General features: G+C 38.4%; 1 protein-coding gene across 7 annotated transcripts in view; it reads left to right on the top strand.

Moving 5' to 3' along the window:
* Nucleotides 1-16,179, top strand: part of ncor2 (nuclear receptor corepressor 2) — a 93,689-nt gene that overhangs the window by 32,391 nt on the left and 45,119 nt on the right. For all 7 annotated transcript variants that reach the window (XM_078952702.1, XM_023958649.2, XM_078952701.1 and 4 more), the window contains exons 4-8: nt 2,156-2,333; nt 4,941-5,123; nt 11,723-11,836; nt 15,348-15,404; nt 15,683-15,735. In XM_078952702.1, coding sequence (XP_078808828.1) covers nt 2,156-2,333; nt 4,941-5,123; nt 11,723-11,836; nt 15,348-15,404; nt 15,683-15,735 — 585 coding nt within the window. The remainder of the gene's footprint in view (nt 1-2,155; nt 2,334-4,940; nt 5,124-11,722; nt 11,837-15,347; nt 15,405-15,682; nt 15,736-16,179) is intronic.

Here is a 16,179-nt window from a genome sequence, read left to right as displayed (position 1 = left end):
CAAAGTTGTGATGAGATCCCCCAAGGCTCCCTCCCCCCACTTCTATGCACATCTTTTTCTCAGACAAATCCGCCCAAGAGACTAGATTATTCTGCCCACTCACAACTGCAGGAGGGAAGAAAGGGAGGACATGGTTAGGTGGGGGTGGACTGGAGCTTGATGATCTGATTATGTAAGTGCCAACTCTGTGGAAATAGAGATATTCCACTGAATGAATGGAATAGAAGGCCATGTCACATAACTCAATTGTGACTTTTTATTTTTTTTGAGACATCTGATGACAAACCTCATGTCAGGCTTTTTTTTAAAATGTGGGTTTGACATCATTTTTACTGGCCTGGCATATCTATTGTTGTCATATAAAGTCAATGGAATGGCGTGATTGTTACGCCAGACCTCTGACACGTCGCTACATAGAAATGGGCTTCATTCTTTCAGCACACCGAGCAACCACACACTTGGCCATTGTGGGCCTAGACCGGCAATTATGGTTGTGTTTTCCCATTTCTCTTCAGAAGCCACTTCCATTTAGACAGTACAAGTAAAGTCACTGATTTTCTGCCTTTAGGGTTCTATTAGAAAACATTCAATTTGACGGAATAGAGTGCATTTAACAGCCAGGTCAATGAAACCGTCTTTAACAGGGTACGTAGTTCATTTTTTAACATCCAGACGTAGTCATTTGTTACAATAAGCCGTCATTTGACTATTTTGTTGCTAAATATTGTCCACAAGATTTCACCAATTCACTTACAAGCTTTATTAATGTATATAATCAGTATTAGTTAAGAACCAGGGCTATACATCCATGAAAGCTTTCAGAAGATCAATCCTCATTAAAGGGAATCCTCAATTCTCCTGTTACTATGACTTATGTCCCCTTTTAAAGAGGCTCAACCAACAAATGGAAAATCTGGCTCTGTTCTACTCCAAAGCCTCTGATTGTTCAAAGATGGATGAGTCATTAGATGGAAGTCATTATGTGAAAACCTTGAGCATTATCTTTAAAACACTATAAATTAACAAGAGTGTCTTCAGTCAATGGCTTCTTTGGATCCACTGTAACACTAATCACTGGGTGAGACCTTTCTGCCTCCAACTTCTAATTTCCACCTTGGGATTAATAAAGTGTCTTTGAATTAGATTGAATAAAATCTAGGTCACTTAAATAAATTGATGCTACTTGATCCTAATGCGGGCTTACTGCAACTTTACTTTAAAGTAATTTATGTCTTTGTGGTTGTAATGTAATAAAAACCAAACATTTTTCTAAAATGCAGTCTTTTTAAGTGACAGATTTCTCAGGTATAAAATAAACTTTTATCAAGTGCATTAAGGTAGGATATCTTTTGATGTAGCTTTTGTGCATTAATCTATCAACTAGTTAGACAATGTTAATACAATATTTAAAAATTTGATTAATAGTAGTAATAAATGACAGAATAACATACTGCAGTCTAAGGTGAATCAATCATACTCTTGCATAAACAAACCTTTATACATCTCTCCCATTACACATTGTGAAAAAAATGGTATAATGCAAAAAATTGTCTGTTTTAGCCGGAATTTCAAAGTAGACTTAAATGTAGACTTAAATGTAATCAGACAGTTGGCAGGAAATAAGCAAGTAAAGTAAAAAGTGTCTTCTATGACGATGGAAAGACAGAAACGGTAAAGCCCATGCGTCTGCTGCTCAGTCGGTGTGTGCGGCGCAGGCTCGGCTGCTGGTGCCTCATTATAGGGACCTCTTTTTTTTTCTTTTTATTTAAGTATGCTCATTTTATTCAATTTATGTATTTTTTAAGCAAAATTTTGAGGCACCGCCTCACCTGACTGCCCAACACTGGTGAACTGTGTCAATACAAATTCCAGATATTTTTCATAATGTGCTTTTCTTTATGGACTGCATAGAATTACTTTTTGAAGATTCAGCAAACCGTCATTTAATTATTCTCATGTCTTTGTTGCCAAAGTAATTCCTATTCTATCAATTTATGCATGTTTTATTTTGAAGTGTTGTAGCCTAATTCCTAACCACATTTAAGAAAATCTTAATCCTTCTGGTTAGATCCTGATTAGATTACTTAGATCCAGCAGGTTTAGCTGGTCTCTGTAAAAGATGGATCCAGGTTTTTGAATGTTTGTTTTTCTTCAGGGGACAGGAGCAGCACATTCGCTACGAGCACATCTACCTACCAGATGCTTGCAGCCAATCAGAGCTGGAATATCCTGAGATCAAACGCCCTCGTATAGAGATTGGGCCGGAGAGTCTGATGAGACCTTCACCACACCGTCACCCATTGACTTTGGGTGGGGCTGAGGACATGATAAAGGTCAGTGGTCTGTTGACAACACAGTACAAATTATCACATGTTTGGGTTTCCACAGCTGTGGAAGTGAGACGGACAGCAAATCAATAACTGCCTGTAAAGTCGTCAGACTTTGTGGCGCTTAACTGTTGTTGTGTTGTATTAAAATGTGTTTAATAATCAGGTGATCCAATCTTTTTTTTAAGAATCCTCAAAGTTGTTCATATTTCACACTAAAGATGAAAAATTCACCCCTAAGATGTGAGCAGTAGTGGGAGGACTGCTGGAGTTGTGAAACACAATTAATAAATAATAGAGCTGACCTAGTTTTCAAAAGCTGGGGATGAAACTGTGAACTGCAGATCAAAAGGACTTGTTTGTAGTGTATAGCTGCTGTTTGGGCGGTGTTCCTGACATTAGAGCATCTCCATGTCCCAGGAAAGGCACAATGCCAAAGAATGGTAAATGGATATGTCCGTAGCAGAAGTGTACTGGAAGGAGTGAGGAAAATGCAGCCCAGACATTTTAAGGAATGCCTGTGTATCCCCTAAAAGCAACAAAAGCTTTAAACCCGTTGCATAAGTGACATCTGATACAGTCACTGAACTGAAGAAAGCTGACCTACATTTGTGGGAGAGAACACAATAAGGAGCTGTAAATTAGGCTAGGGATATATGTAGAGATACAAATAAGGGGGAAAAAGGAGGACTTGGAGACAAAAGGCTGAAAGGAAAAGACGGAGTCACCCTAGTAGTATCAGACAAAGCTGATGCTTGTAGCATGACTCAGAACAGGAAACTGGAGACTGCCAAAAGCAGCAAATCGGTTACTGTACACCATTATTTTATCATCTCCTTTCTTTTCTTTCATTTTTCTGTTTTTGAACGGATAGGTTTCACCTATGCACTGTAATTCAGTTTCACCTTTCAAGTTTCAAGTTTAAAATCTACTTTCAGGTTGTGTAACAGCTGGCCTTTGTAATTTGAATAAGAACATTGGGCTTTTGTCACTACATCAAAGAATTACATGTTTTCTTAGATTTTTACATTTTTGATTAGAAACAGATGGACGGATAAATTATCATTTACCTGTATAAAGAAAATAACAACCCAGGTATGTTTTTTTTTAAATGTCAAAATGTGGCTTAAGCTTTTCTATATTATACACAAGAAATTGTATTTACTGGGTGATTAGTCAGTTGTAGTCATTTTAAAATTTGTTTTGTGTAAGAAATCCTCTAAAGACAGCCTAGGTGTACTGATCAACTATTTTTTTCTGATTCTTTTTATTTAAGATAAAAGACTAAACTCCTCTTGAGCTTTAGTGATGTTTCCTGTGAATATAAAAAGGGTTCAAACTGAATATTTGTCTTCTAACAGAAGTGTGTGGCTTGCATGAGCCTTGTAATCTTGGGAGCTATTTTTCTGAGTTTACGTTTGTGTGCTCATTAATTCTTGTGACTCACTGGGTTTAGCAGGCGTGGGTTTCTTCATTTAGGACAGCCCCTCAGCATCCTCTGCCACCAACATTTCCAATCACGGCAGGTCTGTAATTCCGCCTGCCCAGACAAGATTAGCCCACTTAGATAACCTTCATTTCTAGTTTAAAAATAACCCAGAACAAAAACCCAAGCAGGATCTTTCACATATACACACAGCTTCTTTTATTAGGACATTGCACAGACTTTAGCCCTGATACCAACAAGGACTGGGGTTTGAATTATGCATTGTCCTATCAGAGGGGTTCTTTGGTACATAGAAGGTCAGTTGATCTGGACTGCTTTGGTGGTTAGAACCCCCAACAGAGGAGACACAACAGTAATCAACTGGAGAGTGGCTGCATAGTTTACTCTTAAAGTATAGGAACTCTTACACTTACACTAAAATAGTTATTTATTCACCTGTCCTTTTCTCTATCACAAAATGTAATTTTTGTCTCAACTTTAAAATCTATATTTGCCACAAACACCCACATATTCTGATTGACACCATAAGAGGATAAGGTTCCACCAACTGAAATGATTTCATTATACGGATTTCACAAAATCACATAAATCCTTTTGGAATAAATCTGCTGTGACATTTTTGTTCTACTTATACAGAATGTTATTTATTGCACATTATATAATCTTCTGCAGCTATTAAAACACTGGTGTAAAAATAGTATTTTATGTGTTTTTTTTTTCTTTTTGAGGATCAGTTAAGTGATCACATCTAAATACTTTACAGTTTGATGCATAGATCTGCAAATATTTGCTGTTAGCAATGCTTAAGAGATGATTGTTCTAATTCCTTGAAAGTAAACGGTTAATGATTCTAAGGGTTTTCAACAGGCACTTGATGTAATGCTTGAGTGGTTCCAATGAATTTCAGACAGACCAGTTGAGTTATCTTGGCCTCTCTAACAGAAAAATTTACCTTTAACTTTTTTGTTGACCACCAAGATTGGATAGTGTAGTCTGTTTGTTTTTTACCTCAATGCTAAAATTAGCACCAAATAATTAGTTAGTTGTAATTCAACTATGTTTAAGTCTCCTTGCTCTTAAATTTCTTTTTAGTATTAAGACAGGGTGTTAAGTACAAAGCGTGACTATTTACAGATTTTTCTCATGTCTTTTTCTGGTTTTCATAGGAGCGTGGAAGTTCCATTGGGAAGCTGGAACCCATCTCCCCTGTGAGCCCAGTTCATATAGATCCTGACTTGGATTTGGTTCCAGCTCGCTACTCCAAAGAAGAGCTGATCCAGAACATGGACCGCGTGGACAGAGAAATTACCATGGTGGAGCAACAAATCTCCAAGCTTCGTAAAAAACAGGTCTATACACAAATCAGGAGGCAAATTGATTCAACTGCTGCTGTGTTTTTATGTTGCATTCAAGCTGCAACTGCAGTAAATAGGTATAGTCAGGCATCTGTGTTCACTCTTTCTTACCTTTCCTAACAAGCATTTTCGTCTTGGAGAAATGCCTGTTAAATATGAGGCTGTAAATATCAGTAGAGCAGAATTCTGGCATCACGTTTTCAGACTGACCACATAGCATAGCCAGCTTTTGTTGTTGTATGAACATGTCGCATCAGAAAATTACCTACATCCCCTATAAGCTTAGCAAGACATTGTAACAGTTGTCTAGTTGTGAATGCACCCCTGCAACTCTAATAATATTCTGTAGATCTTTGCACAACCTGACAGAACATTAAAGCTAGAAAGAAGGGAATTGCAAAGAGAATAACACAGCTTGATTGTTCTGAAATAAAGCAGTCTGTGGATATAGGAAGATGCTTTTCCAAGGAAAAAGATGAAATATGGCTGCCAAGCTGTAACAAGATTAAAGGAGCTGGATAAGGAGTTATATTCTGTCATTGTCTTGGTGCTTCACTTGCAGGTTGAGGAGAAGACTTAAACTGATTTATTAACAGTAACAAGTTGCTGTTTTACAAGTTTACAAGTGAGTGTTGATGACAAGCATATGGATAAATATGTCAACAGAACTGGAAAAACTGCAGTTATGTCCTTTAGGGTTAACTGCTTTGTTGAACTGCAGAATCAATAAAGAAACGATATTTTGAAAAGTATTATAACAATTAAACAATTGATCATACAATATGTTACACTTTGAAGCATTGTTGATTTGATGAGGCTGTCTTCAGTTTAAAACACTCATCCCATTTACATTAATGGATAGTTAAATTTAGGGCTGTTAACGATTAGTCGACATCGTAGACTAATCGACTATAAAAACTTGTTGATGCTAATTTGGCATTATCGATGTATTTTCTTTGTTTTGTGAATTTTAATGATTAGAATAACTGCCAGCCACACCATTGGGATCGCAAAGCACAACAGGAACGTTAGGAGGCGGAAAAGCCCTTCCTCAACCATAGAAGAGAGCAGAGACGAACTTATGTTTTATGCTGCATTCATGTGTGGCGCATTGAAGAATGTGCTCTATGCGGTTTTATGAACACGCATCCAGCCGGTGGTGTACACAACCGGATCAGTGTCGCATACGCAGTTAGCGACAGGGTGAGGGTTCTTCTCCTTTTAGGTATTAATTGTTCATTAGTGCTCGTCCGCCACCAACAATAGGAGGAGGCTCAGTAAGCAAAGTCAAAGTGGTGCAAATCCAGCAAATCTGGCTGCAGACATTTAGTTTTCACAGCTCTGTTCCTATAAATGCCCGTCTTGGAGTCATATTGACCCGACAATATAATGTCCGTGTTACGAAGCAGACGCCACCCATACGTCACCACTAAATCTGTGTCCCTGATTGGTCACAGGGTTGCGTTGCTGCGATTTGGCATGATAAAGTTTCACCGGTTGAATTGTCAGCGTGCGATCAGTGAACACCAGATTTGTACGTAGAGCTCACGACCAGACTCAAAACTTGCGTAGCAATCATAGGCCCTGGACCCGGAAGCCCGAAATTCTGGTCTGCGCCATTGACACTAGACTGGGGAGGAGCCAGCGCACACCAGGGTTAGGAAATGCTGCCATACATGACATGAACCTGCACAGACTGAGTACCAGCACCATCAGCTTTAGTTAAAAATAAAAATCATAAGGCCCACTAATCGACTACTGAAATAGTCGTTAGTGACAGCCCTAGGTAAAATATTTCTTTGTGTCATGGAAAAGTAATGTAATGGAAGTAAAGTTAGCCGTGAGTTTCCTCCGAGACGCTATTAGGTGACGGACAGTAAGCATGTCAGCATATGGCTAATGCAGACTCGAGGCCAGAGATGAGGACCCCCCATCTCCTTACGCTCTCCTGTGTGGGAATACTTTGTTGTTAGCATCCATGAACGGAAAAGACAATTAGATAAGTTGAATGCTGTGTGTTGACATTGTTACACAAAGATAGCATATGCCACAGTCACACATTCAATCTGTTAATGAACTTAAAACGGGTCTACAAGAAAACAAAAGTGCAAGTTAAAATGTTTTTCTTCAGGCCAGTGTTAAGTATCCAAAGTTTTTGGTTCCTGGCAGCTAATAGTTTTTCTTATTTTATCAAGCAGATTACCTACAGAGGTCAATTTTATTTATTGTTATGTAAAACCAATACATGCATTTTGTAATGCACAATAAATAACAATAAAATATTAGTTCATAAAATAGCAGTTCATATCAGGCAGATTTGTTAAACAGCAGTACCGAATCGAAATGTACCGAACCGAGCCCTATGAAATTCTGAATTGAACCGAATTGAGATTTTTGCGTATCGTTACACCCCTATGGAGAAGCTTATGTACTTGCCTGCATTCATAGATCCACCTGCATTAGTCTTCTCCTTTGTCTGTGTTTGATTGTAGGACTGCATTGTATAAGTATTGCTTTTGCATTGAATTGCTACCTTGTTATTGATTTTATGTCTTACATGTTAGATTTTCTCTTAACCACAAAAACACATGCGGTTTTATAGTGGACTTGTGTTGTTTATTGAAACTTTTTAAAGTTATTTTTAAAGATTCTGCAATATCCTTGAATACCACCATGAGGAAAATAAATTTTTAATTTCCATTTAAACTTTACTTTCTTTTAACTTTCTGAGTGGTTGAAAAGTAAACCCATTCACCTTCATCGGGCTATTAACATCCAGTTTCTACCTTTTCTTTTATTGATGTTTTTCATATTTCAGCTCTTTTTACACAGTCAGACATCTGAACTAAATAAGTAGCATGTTATTTAAGAGCTCAAGAATTCAGTGGATGGATAGTGGTTAGAGCTTATGTTACCATTTTCATGTCAGTCAAGCCCAGTGTTTCTGTTTTTTATTATCATTTTATTCTGAGGAATGTGTGAGGGTGGGGGGGCGAAGAATATGTATGGTCTGCTTAAGAATGTCTGTATTTGCCTTACCAGATGCTTATCCGGTGCTATCATACCACAAGATGATCCCTTCTACTTGAATGTTCTCATGTGGATACTTCTGAGGCCATGTTTCTCCCCTTCTAGAGCCCCAAGGGCAGATGAGCAGGGGGAGTAGAAAAGTGAATTAAAGATCAGCTGTATGTAGACCACTCTATTTAAACGTACGTAGAACCAAAGATTATCAGCTAAATTGATGGAATTTCTATAAGCAGCTGTACTCACCTAATTTTAAAGTCTTGTCAGCAGTAAAATGTACTGTTTTCTTTTAATCATAAATTGCACCAGATTATAGGCCACGCTAGTCAAAAAAGACTGTCAGTGCGGTAAGACTACACTTCCCAGAATACCGAGAGGGGCTAAGAGGCAGGCGATTGGTCAGAGGGACTGATGGGAAGTTCTGTATATTTTCAAGGGAACTGTGTTGTTATTCGTGTGTGCCTTTTTTCATCTGCAATAAGTAGCCTTTCTAGAGGGTGCAACACAACAAATAAACCAACTTTATTTAGTGCCTTCACAGAAACTCTAAATATATTGTTTGGTTGTAACACATAAAACACTGAACAATATATTCACTATTTTAATTCATGATGTTAACCCAAGGTACGTATTACTCCACAAGCCATTATACTCTAACAATCTGTCAAACCATTTAGCTTGATAGTTTTTCAAAGTTGTACTAAAAGATTTAGATAAATTTCTGAATGCTGTGTAGCACAGAAAATCAGTTTGAGGTCAGTATGCACAACAAAAATTCACTCATAAGGTGCACGGTCAATTTCTGAGAATATTAAAGGATTTTAAGTGCCCCTTTATGGTCTAAAAAATATGGTAGATATAAAAGGAGGTGTAGAACTGTCACACAGGAAACCGGGGATCGCTTCTCAGAGCATGCAATGAGCCAAAATCCAATGTGGGTCCTTGGCAAGACCCTTTGCACTGCTGCATATCTGGGTCTCTCTGTGCCTTGAAAATACAGGGTTGTGTAAGGAAGGGCATTCGGCGTGAAAACTCTGCCAACCACCTGTGGCGCTGTGGCGACCCCTAACAGGATAAGCCGAATAGTGACAACAATTGGCGCAGGGTTTTAAAAATACATTAAGCGACACATTTCTGGATCATAGGGCAAAGCCTCTTCTCTCCTCGACAGGATCTGCTTGATTTGCACTGATTGTGTAATGAATTCACTACCGTAAAATGCTGCATATCAGGGAAAGGCTACTTTTTTTCAAAATCCACAGGAATCACGTTAATTGTGTATACGACTGAAGAGTTACAAATGTCAAAAGAATGTCAACCCTAGATCTAAAGTTCCTGTGTTAAAGGGTTAAATGGAAGTGAAAAGAAATTTAATGCAGTCACAGATTGTGCTGATTTTCCCATTTAAAAAGATGTAGGAAGTCTGTTGTGTTTACAATAGGTGCACTTCAATTGTGAAAGATGGAATGTAAAAAAAGTTTTTTTTAAAGAATTTAATTGTACTGTCGTACAGTAATGTAACCTTAGTTGGTAATGGCAGATCAAACATTTCCTGTAGTTCCTCAGCAGGTTTGCACTCACTGTAGCTGCTGTTTTTTATCGGGACCTTTAACCAGTGTTCTAGCAGGTTTTGTAGTTTTAAGGCTCTTAGAAATAGGCAGGAGGTAGAGCTGAAGATGTAGAGCTATTTTAAGTGTGATGTGGATGGATAAGATCCATCAAAGGAACAGATAATGGTAGATGTTTTTTTAGATAAATGCAGGGAGGCAGAATGAGATGATTTGGACACATTGAGAGGAGGGACAGTAATTATGTTTGTAAAAGGATGCTGATGTTGGAGCAACCAGCACAGAGGCCTAGAGGAAGACCAAAGAGGAGGTTCGTGGATGGAATGAAGGAGGTCATAAGGGTGGTTGGAGTGAGTGAAGAGGATGCAGAAGATGGTAGTGGGTGGAGGAGGATGAATTGCTGTACCGACCCCCAAAAGGGAGCAGATGAAAGGCAAAGAAAAGGCCATACCTTAGCAAGTTGCAAAACATTTACCAATGCTAAAGGGAATCTCAAAAACCAAAATGTTGTTTTTAAGTCTTTGTGCTTTAAATTAATATATTATGTTGGGGTGTATTCATACTAGACACATTTGGTTTGCTTAAAGTGAACCAGACTACGTTCGATCCCGACAAATTTTCAGTCTAAACCCAAGTGGCCCCTCGTCCGGCACCAGGAACTGCTCTCTGACCCATCTTTGGAGGTGGTCTCGGTTCTTATACAATCAAACTGATCTCTTTGCTCTGAGATTTTTCAATATGAATACAATCCGTCCTCGGAGTGGAACAACTGGACCATACTGGCCACCGTAGCTGGTCGTCACGTGATTTAAACAGATTAGGAGAGACTGAACCAATGAGCTGCGGACAAATGTTAACAGAATTCTTTTAAAAACACCATAAAACCACAACGATGAGACGCAGCAACTGATTGAAATGCGGTCAGATGAACGCAGGCACATCAAATACTCATATAATGCTTTTCACTGTTTTCCCGACAATCTATCCATCTTACAGCATGACTGAGCCAGACCAAAATAGCAGTAAAAACTTTTCTACCTGAAGTTGACACAGACGTTCAAAATTGCTCTGCAAAATATATAAAGCTTGAATAACTGAATTATTCCGACAAGGACTACAAAGCTGAGGACAATAATCTCCGTCACTAAATGCTGTTCCCCGCCCTCACAATTCCTGGCCAATGACTAAAGAGATGTTTAACTACGTGTTTTGTTTACTAGCTATGGTTCGAAACATGAAAGGCAGCTTGACGGCAGTCTGAAAACACTAGGTTCAACACTCGATCCGGACCAAATATACACCCTGAATACATCCTTATAGTTAACTTTTTGCTGTTAATCAGATGACAAGTACTACAAACAAAGAATACAAATGTTCTTTGGTCTTGAAAAAGTTATTTGTGTCTGATGCTGTTGTTTAGTTTTTTTTAGTCAACAATCAAATAAAAAGGGGGGGGGGGGGGGGACAGCAATTCATGATGGACATTTTTTTAATCTAATTGTTGATGTTTCATTATAGTATTTTATATGTAACTAAGTACACGCACTCTTTATGTTTTATAAAACTCTTAGTAGTTGATATTTAATTATTTTCAAATATGTCAAATTATTCAACAATTGTTCACCTATAGAGAAGTGCCAACTTCAATATACTTAAGTGTGGATAAAACATTTAGTTTCTGCGAATGGCTTTTTTATTTGTTCCTAAAGTTTAAAAATTATCTTCAAGGAACAGATGCTGACTTTCTTTATGGAACCTTCATGTGTTTTCTGATGTTCTTCCCTAGAATAGCCTTTATTGTGGCTTCAGCACCTCATCTCTGTTTGTTAGGTAGACAGTGCTGCTCCAGCGTGAGCAACAGCAGCTAGCATGAGAGTCTGAGGCATTTCAGAATGATCTCCTTGGAAAAAGGGCTGCTCTTTGAAATTGCAGCTAAAAGCTGAAAGAACCTGAAAGAATTTTTTGGCTTAAAGTGTAAACCCTTTGTTTGTATTACAGCAACAGCTGGAAGAGGAAGCTGCAAAGCCCCACGAGCCGGAGAGACCCATCTCACCCCCACCCAGTGAAGCCAAACACCGCAGTCTGGTGCAGATCATCTATGATGAGAACAGGGTCAGTGCAGAACTCGCACTGAATCAAACATAACTAACATGCACACACATGCTTAATGTGCTGCCTGGAAGTTAAACAAGGTCTATGACAGTCACTTCTGAACATCCTAGGCCAGGGGTGCCCATACTTTTTTCGGCATGTGAGCTATTTTTGAGACAAGCTCCAAAAGATTTACAGTGGGGCAAAAAGTATATAGTCAGCCACCAATTGTGCAAGTTATCCCACTTAAAAAGATTAGAGAGGTTGTAATTTTTTTAATCACAGGTATACCTCAACTATGAGACACAAAATGGGAAATTAAAAAATAATGTCACATTGTCTGATTTTTACATTAGTTTGTAAATTATGGTGGAAAATAAGTATTTGGTCAATAGCTAAAGTTCTACTCAATATATGTTATAAAGCCTTTGTTGTCTATGACAGCACTCAAACATTTTCTGTAAGTCTTTACAAGGTTTTCACAAACTGTTGGCGGTATTTTGGCCCATTCCTCCATTCAGATCTCCTCTAGAGCAGTGATGTTTTCGGGCTGTCGCTGGGCAACACAGACTTTCAACTCCCACCCTAGATTCTCTGAGGTTGAGATCTGGAGACTGGCTAGGCCACTTCAGGACCTAGAAATGCTTTTTAAAACACATAATAAATCATAACAAATAAAACGCATAATAAAACACATGTATGATAGTATCCTGTCTCAACAAATTTTTGTTGGCATTACTGATAACAACAACGAATGGTTGCAGCCCACTGCAGAATTCAAAATGCTATAACTCTTTTTTTTGTGTGGAAAATCTGTCTTCCGTTAGAGGTCTGTCATTTTCACTGCTCCGGTTTGATAAAATCGTAAAAGTTAACAGTGTCAGAAATTTATGTCATACCTGACGCTCCTGCACTTGACTGTCAGGCCAAACCAAGTTCTTTGCCTAAGAGAATAAGCCACCAAAGGTCAACAAAGCAAGAGTGATGAATCACTCCTGAGGACTCTCAGAAATTGTGTGCACAGTACAGGTGACTCACCCTAAAACTTTTGTTTTTACTGCAAGACTTTCAGCATTCTTTGAATAAAAGCCAGAGAAGCTCTGAAATCACATGCGCCATTACAAATTGTTCAATTAATCCCAGCCCTGGCATTAACTGTGAGCAAAACATTAGCTCGAAGAAGAGTAAAAGATTGATTCTCAGTGCTCTCAGTCCCCCCTAGTGGTTACAACTGCAAGTCTGTTTGTTGGCTTGTAAAACATTCTATATTCTAACGACATCAATCTTTAAGAAAAATGCACAAAAAAATCTAAATAAGAATTGTGAATGTTTCACAACAGATTCTTTGAAGACATCTCTCTGCAAATAGCATGTTGAGACATTACTTAAAGCTGAAAAAAATGATCAGCACCACCTTGGGCACATAAACATAAACCAAAAACAGAAAGTGAAATGACACGAGAAGCCTTTTGAAACAGAAGAGCACATGACTTTGCTGTTGTTGGTAAAATCCCAGCCAACACAATAACAGCAGGACAACTGCTGGCAGTGACTGGAGTCTGTAATCCAACCTCTGTCTCACTTCCCTCTGGCCGACTAGATGCTCCCTGCCCCACTGCCACCCCCTACAACTTCAGCGTGGCCTTTTCTCTGGATTTATGACATAAACAAAACCAGCTTTTCCTTGCAAACAGAAACTCGCATCTATACCTAAATTATCTTTTATTTTTCTTTCTCTATTATAATTATTGTTAGTTCTTGTGTTCTTCTATATTTTTGATTTTCTTTTTTTACACACATTTTCTTATTTACATGGAGAGCTGTGATTGCTAAACAATTGGTTGTTTTGTTGTTGTTTTTGTTTTTTTCTATCTTTTGTAAATGCAGTGGCATCTGTCTATCCTGGGCTGAGTGTCACCAGCTCTCTCACAGGTTTACAGCTACATCTGTTCTGGCAGCCCAGAGATGGCTCATGTTCACTCATGTTTGCCTTTATTTTGCTGCATGTCTGTCCTTAAAATGAACTGAAGACCACGCATTGGGTTGCATTATTCTAAATCTGTTTAGCTGTACTATATTCTCCCATTTTTCTTGAGTTAAAATTGCCCTGCTGGATTTCCTGCATGTGTCTTTGGGGCTTGTTTTTTTACTGATTGTCCTCCCCGTGTTCAATTTGGTGATAATAGTCCTAGACTATTATATTTGTAATTATATTTGCATACGATTCTACAGTATTGGGTTTATTTATCTTTATTTTTTATGTTTTTAATGACCCATGATCTGCTGAAAAGAAGTTGACTTTGTTTTTGGTTTCCATCATTCAGTTCCAAGGTATGAAAGGATACTTGGTGCCGTTGCACATTCACTGTCAGAAGTTAAATCATTTACAGGCTCTTACTTTCTTCTTTTAAAGTTATTACCATCATAGATATAAAGGAAAATATATTTTTTTAATAATATTAGCTGCTGCTATGGACAACAGATTCGCTTAGAACTAGCTGTTCAACCTTTTGACATGTACTCAGTGGTGAGGAAGCACCATGGCATATTTGCATTCAAGTCATTTGTATGGAACACACACAAGTCAACCGTTTGATCCTTTGTTCTGTGTGGAAGAGGTGCGATGCTCTCATTTTATTTCCTTCTCATGTGACACGATTGTTGTCTGAGGTGATTCAGTTCCATCTATGGGCTCAACATGTACATCAATATTTAAAAAACTAAAATAATACTAAAAAAAAAAAAAAAAACTATCGTTTTTTATTTTAGTTGTGTAGTGGTGTACCCACACACATCCTGTGTAATCTTCACAGTGAGGGCCTGCTTCAGATAAGAAAGCAGCATCAAGTTGTGGGTGTTGGAGAATAAATGCTGGCACACAAATGTGCATGCTCTGATTCTGTTATCAGCTTAAACATTTCTACACCTCTATGTCCTTCCTCCATTTGTTCCAAACATCAAAACATGTTTGGCGTTGCTGAAAATGCTCTGTGTGGTCAATCATCTGTAAGAGAGAATTCAGAGAGTGTACACGGCATACATAAATAGGTATTCTAGGAAAGTGTTGATGCACTTTCTAGCGGAACTAAATAGTAAGGAGTTTGGTTTTGTATATTCAGTCATGTTTTGAAGGATATCTGTCTTTTACTAGATGTTTCTCATAACATAAGCACCTGGGCACCACAGCAAACCCCTGCTCCCTTATCTTTTTCCTGACTTCTTTTCTCCCACTCACTTTTTACTCCACTCCAACTTGCCGCCGTTCCTGCCTTCTCTTTCTCTGTCGCTGCTCAGGTGATGTGAGTAATCTCTTATTTTCTGGGGAAAAGAAGAGAGAGCTGAGGCAAGAAGATGTGGCCCAGCTTGAGTTAAAAGTGCTAATAATAGTCAGGGATTCTATCTCTCCATCCATCTATCCTCCCAGCAAGCAGTGGTGTAGCCTTAGTGATCATGTGAGCTTGTTCACTGTGTTGCTGTGGTGATGGCAGAGGTGCAGGCGGCTCGCTTATTTCTGTTTGTCTTCCCTCCTTAGAAAAAAGCAGAGGAGGCTCATAAGGTACTGGAGGGGCTGGGACCCAGAGTAGAACTGGTGAGTTGAGTGTCTTTTTTCTCTCTTTTTCATTTGCTGCTGCTTATTTGTCCTTGTTGCCAAGGAAATGTATATATTTATGATTGAAGGAGATCCCCACCTATAGGACAAAATATGCTAGCTGAAATGGGATTTCTGTTGAAGTTTAGTCTTAAACTTGTTGTTTGTTGAGGATGCTTACTATTATTGTATAGAAGAAACCTTAGAAGACACTCTGTTACACAGCCTTCAGGCATTTTCCATTTGTTTTATTTGCTTCTTTTCCTCTACTGTTTCAGCCTCTGTACAACCAGCCTTCTGATACCAAACAGTACCATGAAAACATCAAAATGTAAGTATGACGAAACTTTTTCCGACAGTTTTTTTAAACACAAATGCTATTGTGTAACAGGTCAAATAAGTCAGTGTAAGTTTGGCGGATTTGAGACAGTATAAAAACAAAACACAGTTAAACCCCTTGAACTCTGCCTAAAAATGAAGAGATTTATTCAACGATAGGAGAGTGTTGAGAATTCCATCTGTCATTGATTGCTGTGCCCCACACTAAAGAACAAATGTGTAAAATGCCAAAACAAATAGTCATTTCTATGATTCTTGCTCAAGTGCCCTGGGGCAAAACACCTCCTCAACAGACATTCCTATGTGATGTTTTCAGATTTTCTGTACATTTTTCTGCACTTGCACAGACTGGATACCTGACTGCAGAAAAGTATGCATGTTAGAGTGAAGAGTGAAACCACACTTGAAAATATGCAACTAAGACTTCTATAGCATC

Source organism: Oryzias latipes, chromosome 9 (genome assembly GCF_053564925.1).
Source record: "Oryzias latipes strain Hd-rR chromosome 9, Olatipes_Hd-rR_3.1".
NCBI classification, from domain to species: domain Eukaryota; kingdom Metazoa; phylum Chordata; class Actinopteri; order Beloniformes; family Adrianichthyidae; genus Oryzias; species Oryzias latipes.
This window is presented reverse-complemented; position numbering and strand designations above follow the sequence as displayed.